Source organism: Cervus canadensis, chromosome 28 (genome assembly GCF_019320065.1).
Source record: "Cervus canadensis isolate Bull #8, Minnesota chromosome 28, ASM1932006v1, whole genome shotgun sequence".
Classification (NCBI taxonomy): domain Eukaryota; kingdom Metazoa; phylum Chordata; class Mammalia; order Artiodactyla; family Cervidae; genus Cervus; species Cervus canadensis.
Genome location: NC_057413.1, coordinates 49,521,228 through 49,534,027, shown reverse-complemented (window position 1 = coordinate 49,534,027; position 12,800 = coordinate 49,521,228). Strand labels below are relative to the sequence as shown.

The 12,800-nt window shown below is 35.7% G+C and overlaps 1 protein-coding gene across 7 annotated transcripts in view; it reads left to right on the top strand.

Moving 5' to 3' along the window:
* Nucleotides 1–12,800, top strand: part of SUPT3H (SPT3 homolog, SAGA and STAGA complex component) — a 347,771-nt gene that overhangs the window by 300,056 nt on the left and 34,915 nt on the right. For all 7 annotated transcript variants that reach the window (XM_043449964.1, XM_043449968.1, XM_043449969.1 and 4 more), the window contains one exon: nucleotides 5,009–5,119. In XM_043449964.1, coding sequence (XP_043305899.1) covers nucleotides 5,009–5,119 — 111 coding nt within the window. The remainder of the gene's footprint in view (nucleotides 1–5,008; nucleotides 5,120–12,800) is intronic.

The window sequence follows — 12,800 nt, the reverse complement described above, 5'->3', positions numbered from 1 at the left end:
GAGGAGTGTGAAAAAGTTGGCTTAAAGCTCAACATTCAGAAACTAAGATCATGGTATCTGGTCCCATCACTTCATGGGAAATAGATGGGGAAACAGTGTCAGACTTTATTTTTCTGGGCTCCAAAATCACTGCAGATGGTGACTGCAGCCATGAAATTAAAAGACGCTTGCTCCTCGGAAGGAAAGTTATGACCAACCTAGATAGCATGTTAAAAAGCAGAGACATTACTTTGCCAACAAAAGTCCATCTAGTCAAGGCTATGGTTTTTCTAGTGGTCATATGCGGATGTGAGAGTTGGACTGTGAAGAAAGCTGAGTACCGAAGAATTGATGCTTTTGAACTGTGGTGTTGGAGAAGACTCTTGAGAGTCCCTTGGACTGCAAGGAGATCCAGCCAGTCCATCCTAAAGGAGATCATTCCTGGGTGTTCATTGGAAGGACTGATGCTGAAGCTGAAACTCCAGTACTTTGGCCACCTCATCTGAAGAGTTGACTGATTAGAAAAGACCCTGATGCTGGGAGGGATTGGGGGCAAGAGGAGAAGGGGACGACAGAGGATGAGATGGCTGGATGGCATCACCGACTCGATGGACATGAATTTGAGTAAACTCTGGGAGTTGGTGATGGACAGGGAGGCCTGGCGTGCTGCGATTCATGGGGTTGCAAAGAGTTGGACACACCTAGCGACTGAACGCAACTGAACTGATCCAACTCTCTGCAACCCCATGGACTATAGCCCACCAGGCTTCTCTGTCCATGGAATTCTCCAGGCAAGAATACCGGAGCGGGTTACCATTTCCTACTCCATATTCAAGCTCTTGCTATATTTTGATTTTTTTACTCACTGGAAACCTCAGCTGTGATGGTACTAAAAGCCAAGGAACTTGATATATAATCATATCTTAATACTGTCATTTTAATCTTGGGAGTGTCCCTTATCTTCACTCTATCACCTATAATGTGGGGAGTTGGGAAAGTTTAGAATAGATAATATCTTATGTTTTTTCCAAATTTTATAATATATGAATCTTTGAATTTGGTGATTCTTTGTTGTCTTCTTTTCAAATACCTTTTCTAGTTAATTTCTTTAGTTTAAAAAAAAATCACTTCCTACTTACATAGAATGACAGATTACACAACATTTCAGTTAAATTTTGGAATGAGAAAATTAACTGTTTTTAACTGTATTATACTATAGCCTTTGGCCAAGGAGTGGTCCAACTTCATCTGAAGGGAAATCCTCTATAAACTCAAAGAACTGAGAGAGCTCTGTGTACAAGAGTGAGGAGAAAAAAGGCACTTGCCTGCCCACTCTGATCATACATCAATCCATGTGGTCAGTGAGGGACAGAAGTCGGTATTAACACTACTAACCCTTCACTTGCTCTGACCGGAGATACATATTACTACTCCTTTGTTACACCTCTTTAGAGTCTAATGTATCAAGTTTATCAGAAGATGTAGTCCTGAAAAGAGTAAGAGACAGTTATCTGAGATTCCAGGTCCTTCTTAAATATTAGATTACCTGGCAAGGGGAAAGCTGAGAAAGGATTTAAAAAAAAGTTGTTTCTTCCCAACAGCTTTTATGTTGGGAAGAAAAGAGTCAGATAAGAGATCCTGGGGCAACAGAAGTTTCAGTGTAACTTCTTGTACCACAGTTGAGAGTTGAAACTGTTGAAGAATTTTATTCAGTTCAAGCCAGCAAGGACAGAAGAGGGACAATGCTTAGATTCAGGAAATATGGAGAACTCCGTGTGATACTTCAGCTTCCAGTGTTGAGCAGCAGCTTCTTAATAAAAAGACATAACTAAAAATGAAATGGAAGAATCCAAGAATGGAATATGAATACAGCCGGGGAAAGGGTACCTGACATATGAAGAAGAACTTTACCAAGCACCTTGTTCTTGACTTTAGGAAATTAGGAGTTTAGTCCCCACAGAAATTCTGACAAATACACTATAGACAACAACACTCAGTATTTTGTCAAACATGTGGGTTTCATTTTTGAAAATTTAAAGAATATTCCAAGATGTGGGCTCAAGCAGAATGAGAAAGCTAAATTGGTATATAAATCTAACAGTCTTCATATGTATTTATAACATAATATTTTTATTAGTGTAGCAAATACATAAATTTAATGCTAATCCTCCTGTAACAGTTTTGAAGACTGTTACAAAATTTATGAAGTCACTGCTGAAGTAAAAATTCTAAACTTGATATGAATTTTGAACTTAAACAGATTACTAGTACTTTGGTGAGGAAAGGGATGTTTACAGAAATGTGAAGGTATTTTTTGAGGTGAAAACAATACTGCAGACACAACACTTGCGTTTTAAAGATTTCCTTGCAAAGAACTCAATGGGCAAATCAGGAGGGTGAAGAAGTGCATGTGGTAACTTATGCTGGTGTTTGCAGTGGCTTAATTGTAGCAGATAAACCAGAAACTGGCAAAATAGAAATTTTAATGACATTTTTCACAAAATTGAATATTCTTAGTTTTATATAAGGTAACCTCATCATTTTAGCAATGATAACGTGATTCAAACAGGATGGCTTACTTGCTGCCATCTTACAAATAGTGGCCACGGTGGTTTCTAACATACACTTCCTTCTTCAGTGTTCTGAAGTCAGTTGGATCACCATGCCAGAAGTTCTGAGAGGTTTTGACCAACAAATTCTATACCAAAATCGAACTTATTTGGGAAAGTAAAGGAAGAGTACCCTCTTCAATGGCCATGTAGCAAAGAAATAAATCCACTTTTCAGGGAGAAAGCTTTCACAGAGGAAAGCTCTGGAAGAACCCCTTACCCCCTTAGTCTGCAGGATATTGCCCTCTTAATGACCCCATTTTGTATGGGGTTGGCCAAAATGTCCCTTCTGGCTTGTCTATAAGATCCTGATCAAACTTTTTGGACAGCCCAACTCACAAAAGAGTCTTTAGCCTCACCAGGTACTTGATAATTGCATTTATTCTAATATACTCCAACTGAAACAAAGTACTTGGGATAAGAATGAAGAAAGCATTTTTTCTTTTTAAAGAAAAACTATGTGTGCACTCTTATATGAGTGCCAAAGTGAGGGGTTAAGATAATTTAATCCTTGTTATTGTGGGCACAGCAGTTATGTTATTTAGGGTATTGTTGGAATGAAATTGAGAAAGATACTCTAGAGTATATTCCTATTTGGCTTATTTCAAATCTTGTTAAAAATAATAAAAAATAATCAAGCTCTCGTTTTATATTTTAGTCTTATTTCAGGTTCAGCTTGAATAATTAGCAGATGCTCTTTGTCAGAATGTTTTAATTACTTTACTAGTTCATAATAAAAAAAAACACGCAAAGGGCACAAGAAATATATTTAAAGGGCACAGAAGGATATGCAGTGAAAAATATTTCCTCTAACCCATATGCTCCAGACACCCATCTGTACTCCTAGAGAAAGAAATTCTGCACTGTTACTAATTTTGGGGGTGTCTTTGCAGATATCACCTATGCTTAAATGAGCATATACTGTTCAGCCTTTAAAAAAAAAAATAGCTGATAGCATGGTTATCCAGTTGTACACCTGGCATTTTCTCAAACAGTGTGTCTTATAGATAGCTCCGTAGGAATCTGTATGGAGCTGCCTCCTTCATTATGGTGGGTGCTGTGGTTTCTGCTGCACTGAATGAATATCATAATTGAGCTCATGGGTCTCTCCTTGGTGAACATTTGCTTCATTAATTCAGATAGTGCAGCAGTGACTATCTATCTAGCTATCTATATTTTGCCTGTATAATATATATCTGCAGGATAAATCCTTAGAAATCATGAAATTGTTGGATCAAGCATGGTTTTCATTTTGATAAGATTTGCCAGATCACTCTCAATAGAGGTCATGCTAGATATACCTCTATAAGGAATTCTGCGAATGGTACTTCTACAATGAGAATGATAGTAATACATGGGCTACTATTTCTTTCTCTTGATTCTTTAATGTTGATGACTTGGCATCTGGTACCTACTGCACTTTTAAGTAAATTAGCTTATCATTTCAAGAACATGGATGTGCTGTTTTTAATTTAAATAATAACCTACTGCTGTTGATAGCTAACATATGTCAGGCATTGTTCTAAGAGGTTTAAACATATTAACTCATTTAATTTTCACAGCAACCCTATAGAGCAGTTAAAATTATTACTCTGTTTACAGATAAGGAAACTAAAATACAGGTATCTTACATGACTTGACAGAACTGGTAACTGAGATGGCTGGGATCGAGACCAAGGTATTTGAGAAGCCAAAGCCTACAACTAAATCACAAACATATAATACTCCTATTTCATTTTTTAAAAATCATGTTACATACATTTCTTGAGTTGAGATCCATACTCTTATTGCAAATAATCTTTTTCATTCTTGTGTCTTTTTGTACTTTCAAACCTGTCTTTTACAGATGAGACAGAGTAAAGTAATAGTTTCTGTTTTATTTTGTTTTTGCACAAAGGACACTTAGAAAACTAGGAACCAAGTTGAAATGATCTTCTATGACCATCCCCTGTATTATAAATAAATATATAGCAATTTTAGATTTTTTATTTTAAAATTGATGACCCTCAGGTTATTTCAGAAATACATCCAACTAGCTCCCAAGAAACATTTATAGTAATAAATGTTTAAATGTTTTTTTAAAAAAATAGCTTCCTGTAGTTCTTTCAGCAAGCTCACATGACACTTTTCAACCGCTCACAACTGGCTCTGTTGTCCTGTACCTTGACATGCAGGCCTGGGTGAAATATTGGGGGCATAAAAATTGCATTTGGTTGGTCTGCTTGGAAGGGGTCATGTAAAAGTCATCTTTGATTTGCTAATGGAATTTTTTTTTTGTTAGATGTAGTATATGGCAGCACTGATGTGCATCCTGAGGGAAAAACCGTCCATTTTATAAAAGTTTATTTTCATATTTTATACACTGTAGTTGTGTTGTGTGTTTTTGATTTAGTAACAATTTATGTGTTTTTCTGTCGCAGAGCACTGCGGCCTGTGGTGTTGAGGCTCACAGCGATGCCATCCAGCCCAGCCACATCAGAGAGGCCGTCCGACGCTATGGCCACAAGATTGGCCCCCTTTCCCCATTCACAGTACGTAATAACAGAGTTATAAAAAGTTATATTTATAATCTGAAAGAATTTTGATTTTCAAGTGGTCAAATGAAGCAGCAATGGAATTGTTGAAAGCAATTTGTGGTGGCTGTAATTTTGTTGTATAAAAGTGGCATAATTCTCTTGGGAAATAAGAGTTAGTCATTTTTGTCTCTTTTTGGAAGAACAGTTTTTTTCTCTACAAAATATTATTTTCTTTCAATTACAAATTATGCTTTTTTTTTCCTTGGGGCTTATATTTTCTATTTTTCAAAGCTTAGGTTTATAAAACTTTTTTTGTCAAATTATATGTATCCAAATATTGCTAGAAGCACTTTATATTTTAAAATTGGTTAGATTGGCAATACCACTTCTATCAGATGTTCTGCTCCTAAACATACTTTGAGTTGGAAGAAGAAGAAATGATTTCTCTACTGGCTTTGAAGTAGGCTGAAAGGCAGACAGTCTTCCACATCTTCAAATGGTTTTAAAGCTTATAATCAAGGTTTGTTTTTTTTTTTAATGGAGAATTAAAGACTTTATATTTCAACAGCCTAAAGAAAGAGTGTGTGTATGTGTGTTAATTAAATGCTCATCTTGTGGCCCTTTTAAGAAAAATCTTTATTCATGTTAATATAACTTTCTCCAAGTCCTTCTCTGTTTGTAAGGGATTGGTTTGATTTTCAGAAAGTTAGGTTTGATTTATGACTAAAGGACAGTAGAATTAACCATTTGTTTCATTTTTTTGTATTCAAATCTGCTTTAACATACTAAAGCAGAATATGTATGTGTAACATTATGCATATGTATATACATAACATATATGTTTTTTCCTGAGTGAATTTTGCTATTATCTGTTGATAGAAGTCATAATTTCTTCTAAATTATCTCATCATCTTTTTTCTTGTGTTTCAGTTAAAGAGAATGCTTTCTTAGCCTTCTTTGTTTTCTTTGGTTATTGTTAATCATATGCATTATCAGTATGACCGCAAAAATGTATCAGAGTTTCTTTGTCTCTAGAAGCTTTCTATAATGGTGACAATTATTTTCACTTCTGGTTAATGTATTAAATTTGTCATATATATGATTTATCATATTTATATTAATCATATGTTACTGGTTAAGCAGTATATCCTTTTGAATGAGTGCTTTTAGGTTATTACAATTGAAAGAACGAAGTCTGTATCTCTTGTTTTTTTTCCTACATGACAAGTGAGACTATTTTAAGTGATTCGCCAAAAGGGAGATGAGATTTAGAGAAATATGAGTTGATTGGAAGAATTTAAAAACCAACTGAAATTGAAAGAACCAATTTATAACAAAGGATTAAAATTTTCAGATCCATAGATAAGAGCCAAATAATGACTAATAGTCTGAGGCAATGGAATAGAGAGAGAAGAAAAAGGCAAAGTTGATAATAATCTAGAACTAATTAAAGGGTAGCAAAGAGAGACAGGGGTTTTGAGAAATAACCTAAAATGGTTACTAAAAGTAATGGGTAAAATTACATAAAGGAAAATGTATCTACCATAAGGGGAAATCTCCTAATCATAAGGTCTGTGATGTTTCTTCAAACAGAAGTGGTGGTGGTGGTAAGGTCCTTAATTCTTCAGGTTTTTTGTTTTTAAAAACATTGGTCAGATCACTTGAGAACCATCTTGGCTGATGACACTGTATCTGTGTGTCTGTGTATACATATATATTCATTCCTCCATGTCTAACCTGATAGTCATGTATTGTTGCTTTTATAATCCAAGATTGTAGTATATGGCAGGAAATGTATTGAAATATTCAGAATACACACACACACACACTCAGATATAGTTTAAGCTGATTTTTGTCTAATAAACATATAACCAATATGGTTTTTTAAACTAATAATGCAATTTAAAAATGCTTAGTGTAAATAGATCTGGAAAACAGAACAAAGGAGCCATGATCTTGAAGGCCTGCTTAACCACTGCCAGAGATGAACAGCATCAACAGCAGATGGGAAAGAAGGCCACCATAGGTGGACATTGAGTTTTCTTCACACCTCAGACCTTGAATGGTCTACTCCATTACCTGGAACTATAATAATTTGCCCAGCCTACAAGGCTGTATATGCCCACTCCATTGTCTAGCATGAGTAGTAGGATCAGGCAGTATTATGTATTACAATACATAAACCTGCCTTTTAAAGTTAAAAATTCTCTTTAAAGTAGAATAGATTTGCAGACTACATATGCTAACAGTGTGAACACCGGTCCTGGTTCCCTCATCCCTGCAGCTGTTAAGAGGAGATGCTCCTGATGCTGGGAGGATGCTGATGCTGAGTTCCCTGATGCCCACTCCCTGAGATGATATTTGATGCTGCACTAGGGACACTTTGCTTCCTGGGCTTTGGGCTGTGACTCCTAAAAGGAGAGGAGGCATGTGGGCTGTGTCTCTAGCAACCTTAGACTGGACCTAAATTATGCAGAAAGGCTGAACTAACTTACCTCCAGTATGAAATTTCCTTTGTAAACTAAAATCGCCATCAACAGCTAGTTTATATTTATGAAACATAGAGATTCTGTCTTTGCAACGTGTCATTCTGAACATAAAGTGCTTGTCTAATGTGTATATAAATGAGATACCTCATTTACAGTACCCATAACTTGACTTTAGGAATTAGTTTTAGGAATTAGCTAAAACTATGAGACAAATTTGGAGAATTAAAATGACAACCAGTAGGTTACTTGGAAACTGAATTCCAACGTCAACCAGTAAGCCAAAAAAATTTTGCTTTTGATGTGGCATCGTTCTGTCTTCTACTGTATGACTTGTGAAATGATTTTGTACAAATTTACACCATGATAGATTTCAGGAATGCAGTTCATTATATGAAGAATTGAAAGTGAATTCTTCCCCTTGGGAATAATTAGTTGAAATGGCAGAAGAGGGGTGATTAAAGCCGTGTAAGGTGGAGGGTAGAAAGGAGTACGAACAGTGTTTTGCACTGGGTAGCTGCCGCATTGGAGAGGGAGGGGACAGAGTGACAGAGACAGCAGCTTCCTGCCTTTCATACCAGGGCTGTGGAGACACCTATAAACCTCCAGTCCCCACTCAGCCAGTTACAACTATATTGCCTTTGGCATGTTGGTTTTACTCGGTGACTTCTTTCTTTTCAGTGTTTTCATTTATTCTCAACCCTTTGCAGAAGATCAGAAGAGAGTATCATACCTAGAAGTTAAAAGATTAACTGAGATTAAGCTGAGGTTAATTTAAGTTAGATTTTTTTTTTCCCCCGCAACTTTTACCATGGCTGTATGTATTCCTGATCTTCTGTGATGGTGACTTATCTTCTCTATATCTATCTTAAATGCTAAAGAACATTTAAAAGGACTAGTTTACCTTTTATTATTAATTTTTCCTAAATAATTCTGAAAATCACTTCCGAGCCTGCGATTTGTAGTCATTACAGTACTTAGCAAACTGGGGTATCCTGAGACATTTTGATGTTTGTCATCTTATCCTTTTACTCATTGTAGTTGGTATTATGTGAAGTTATATTGCATGGTGATTGACCCTAGAGCCAAATGGCCAAGATTAAGATCCCAAGTCTCCACCTACTAGCAAAGTAGCCTTAAGGGAGTTCCTTAACCTCTCTATGGCTCAGTTACCTCATCTGTAAAATGGGCATAATAATAGAACATACTTTGTGATGGAATCTAAGGAGTACTGTGAACTTGACAAGCGATGAGCTCTCAATGTATTGTATTAATAATAGTGGAAGTAATAGTAGTGGAGGTAGCAGTAGTAGCTGCAGTATATTTTCTAAAAAATATCAGGTAAAAATACAAATTGAGTAAAGTAGAAACCATTTCCCCCGCCACCACACACACACACACACACATACACAGACGCCTCACTTTGTGATCGTAGAAGAAACTAAAATTTGAATTATAATGTGACTTCTTTACAGACTTATAGTTTACACCATTAAGATGTAAAAGCTACTTAAAGATTATTATTCCTGAGAATAAATTAATGTTCATTTTCACTTTTTGAGTTAATTGTGGTTGAAGAACATTAATGGATTGTTTTTTTTTTTTACCACCACTGTCATATTAAAAAATAAGGTCTCAGCAACTGTGTGTCCATAGTTTCCACTTGATTTTTGCTTGCTAGTTAGGTTTTGCTTACTAGCTCCTGTGAAACAGAAATCTACGGAACAAATGGCACAACCTCAGATTTGTAAAGCTTCATCAAATTCAGTTTATATGAATTTATATATTTGCGTAAGTTATTGAAAAAAGGTTTTCAGAGGCTGATGTATATATCAAAGTTGGTATAATTTTTAAGCATAAATTATTACTAGTCTCTTTTTTCTCACTTTTTAAAGTTTCCTCAGTTTACCAATTATGAAAATAATGCTAGCATGTTAGAAAATTAAAGTACAGAAAAGTAAAGGATAAAATAAAACTTATATTAAGAAACTTTTAGGGCCTTAAAAAAAACAGTATAGCAAAAGCTTTAAATGAGTTTTTCTGTCAGACAGTTAATTGGTACTTAATTGTTTTAATTGAGTTTAATTGTGTTACAGAAGAGTATTTCCTTGCAGCCTAAAGATTCAAATGCTTTTGGTAATGGTTTTAAAAAAGAAAAAAAAATTCTTAGAATATTCTTGTTCAGGTCAAAGGAAAAGAAAGCATTTTAAAATTTTGTGAATGAAGTAGATTTTACAATTAGAGCATTTTGTTTTTTCTCTTGAAGAAAATACCCACAGAGAATAACTCAGTGGACTGTGTTATCTGTCACGAAAAGGATGGTCAGACATGTGTTTTCTCTAGATCCTGGCTGTGTACAAGCAGTGGGTGGTGCCCTTGGTTACCGCCTCTGAAGCGCAGCCCCAGTCCTCAGTGAGAAGTGCTGGAAATGGCTGACAGAAAACCGGGTCTGTAATTTTGAAAGCCAGAGAAAGCAAACTATGTACACCAAGGGGATGACATAATCCCATGTGTAATGCCTAAATATATTAGTTTCTCCTGAATGATATTCACAGAGGAAAACCATCTCACCCTCCTGAACTTACATGTTACCAGGTGGCTCTCCGTTGAAGCAGAATAGTAAAACTAAAATTTCTCATTTAAGCTTGGTCATTTATCTGAATGGTACCTAAGTGTGTCCCTAGAAGTGAGCGGCTTCAAAACCCACTCAGCTGTCTTAAATTGTGAGACATCTGGCTGAGCATTTTAAAACTGGCTAAGACTTGAGAAGGGCTCCCCAGGTGGCTCAGTGGTAAAGAACCTGCCAGCCAATGCAGGAGATGGGGTTCAGTCCCTGGATTGGGAAGATCCTCTGAGAAGTAATTGGCAAACCCGCTTCAGTGTTCTTGCCTGAGACGTCCCATGGACAGAGGAGCCTGACGGGCTATAGTCCATGGAGTCGCAAAAGAGTCAGAGATGACTTAGTGACTGAACAGCAACAAAGACTTGAGAAAGTCATTTAATTCAGTCTCAGAGAAGCTTTGCCTTGAACCCAGTGGCACCTTGTAAGTGACTGACCCGGCTGGCTCTGTAACCCAGCCTCTCGAATCTTAGCTGACTACTCTTCCCTTGTGGCCATTTACTTTGATGTGTTATGTCTATTAGGGATGCTGGAAATGCTCTTATATCATTGGTTCTTCAGAAATATTCACAATAGACAAATAAGAGTCAAAAATAAGAAATTTCCTTTAAGAATTCCTCATGTTAAACTTTTAAAAACAGAAGTGGCATAGCAGATTGCTTTGACTGTTTTGATCTAGAATTTCACATTCGTGAATAATTCTTATGTCGAGCACATAAAATTTGTCTGCATCTTAATGTGTTCAACCTGGAAAATAAAATGTTATAAAATATTAATTTTTAAATGTAAATACCAAGTAGAAATTGTGGATGAATTCATAACTATTTTTTAAGAATATTTTTTAACTGGAAGTAAAAATTTCTCAGTATATTTTTTGGAAGTACTAAATCTATCATTTAGGTTGGCGCCAAGTACCTTTTCATAGGTATGGGCCACTGGTTCTCAGAAAAAAATATTGATGTGTGGCGTATTTATTATCATATGGGGCTTCCCAGGTGGCACTAGTGGTCAATAAAGAATCTGCCTGCCAATGCAGGAGCCCCAGGAGACTCAGGTTCGATCCCTGAGTTGGAAAGATCCCCTGGAGGAGGAAATGGCAACCCACTCCAGTCTTCTTGCCTGGAAAATTCCATGGACAGAGGAGCCTGGAGGGCTACAGTCCATGGGATCACAAAGAGTTGGATGTGACAGCATCTGAGCACACACAAACATATTTGTCATATAAGAATAACCTAAAATTGAGCATTGTTTAGAAAAGGGGTAAAATTTTTAATTTAGTTTTTAATTTTAAAATAAGGTGGGGCAGAAATGTTAATTACAAGATTTATTATGTCAAATTATGTGAAATAATGGTTTCTTTAGGTCATAAGCAGTTGAATATTAGAAATCTAATGATTCAATTAACACAGTATTCACTTGAGGATTACTTAGGGAGAGAATGTTTGAAATGTAGTAGTAAAAATACTAGAAGACTTCTTGAGAGATAGTCATTAGAATCAGAGAAGTATTAGTTGATTAATAACGTACAATATTTGTATAGAAACTTTTCATTTGCATTGTGTTATTCTTACAACACAACAAGATGAGTGTTGATTTCCCCACTTTATAGGTACGAAAATTGATAGTTAGAGAAAAATCAGGTAACCAACTTAAAATTACATCATGGACAAGAGCTAAATAGAAATACTCTGTGGCTCACAGGGACCACAGGCTTCAATGAATCCTCACTAATATTCCTCATTAACTCCCTTTTTGCAGATTGGCCTCTATTCTTAACTATTTAAGTGGTCTTATTATGAAAATGTGAAATAGCATTTCATAAACTACATTGCATAGAAGACAAGTGTTCCAAGAGGAATTGAAAGATGCTCCATAAGAGAAGGGTTTCTCTATCAAATATTCCAGAAATCTGATTGTTATATGTAGAAGATCCACCCTGAAAATCTCATTCAATAGGAATAGAGAAGATGTTTCAAAATCAAAGTTATGTTGTAACATTATATTCATCACAGTTATCTACTTTATTTCCACATTTTATTTTATTTACATTAAGCATTAAGAAATTTCAGTTCACAAATATAACAGTTTTAATAATGGTCAACACAAGCCTGTAATAGTCTTGCCTCAAAAGAGAAATACTAAGAAATTTTTGCTCAAAAATGGTTTCACTAACAGTATCTAATAAGTGCTGACATTTTAAAACTGATTATGTTTAAAGGGAATCAATATATGGATTTCTTATTCAAGCATAACTCTTCATGGTTTTCTCGAAATATTTTTAAGGTGTCTTAAAACTTTATAAGCTATTGAAAGTGAAAATGAAAGTCACTCAGTCATGTCTGACTCTTTGCGACCCCATGTCTCTAGGCCAGAATACTGAAGTGGGTCATCTTTCCCTTCTCCAGGGGTTCAAAGTTTCAGGGTCGGATTTGTTTGGCTTTGCTTGTTGAAGCCAGATTTGGTGAATTCATTACCAACACTTTTTCTGCTGTTGTAAGCACAGCGTCTTATTCTATATTGCTAAGTAGAGTTGGCATAATCATGTTATATGTTTACTTACTGTTTCTTAATCATCAGACAGAATTCAGGG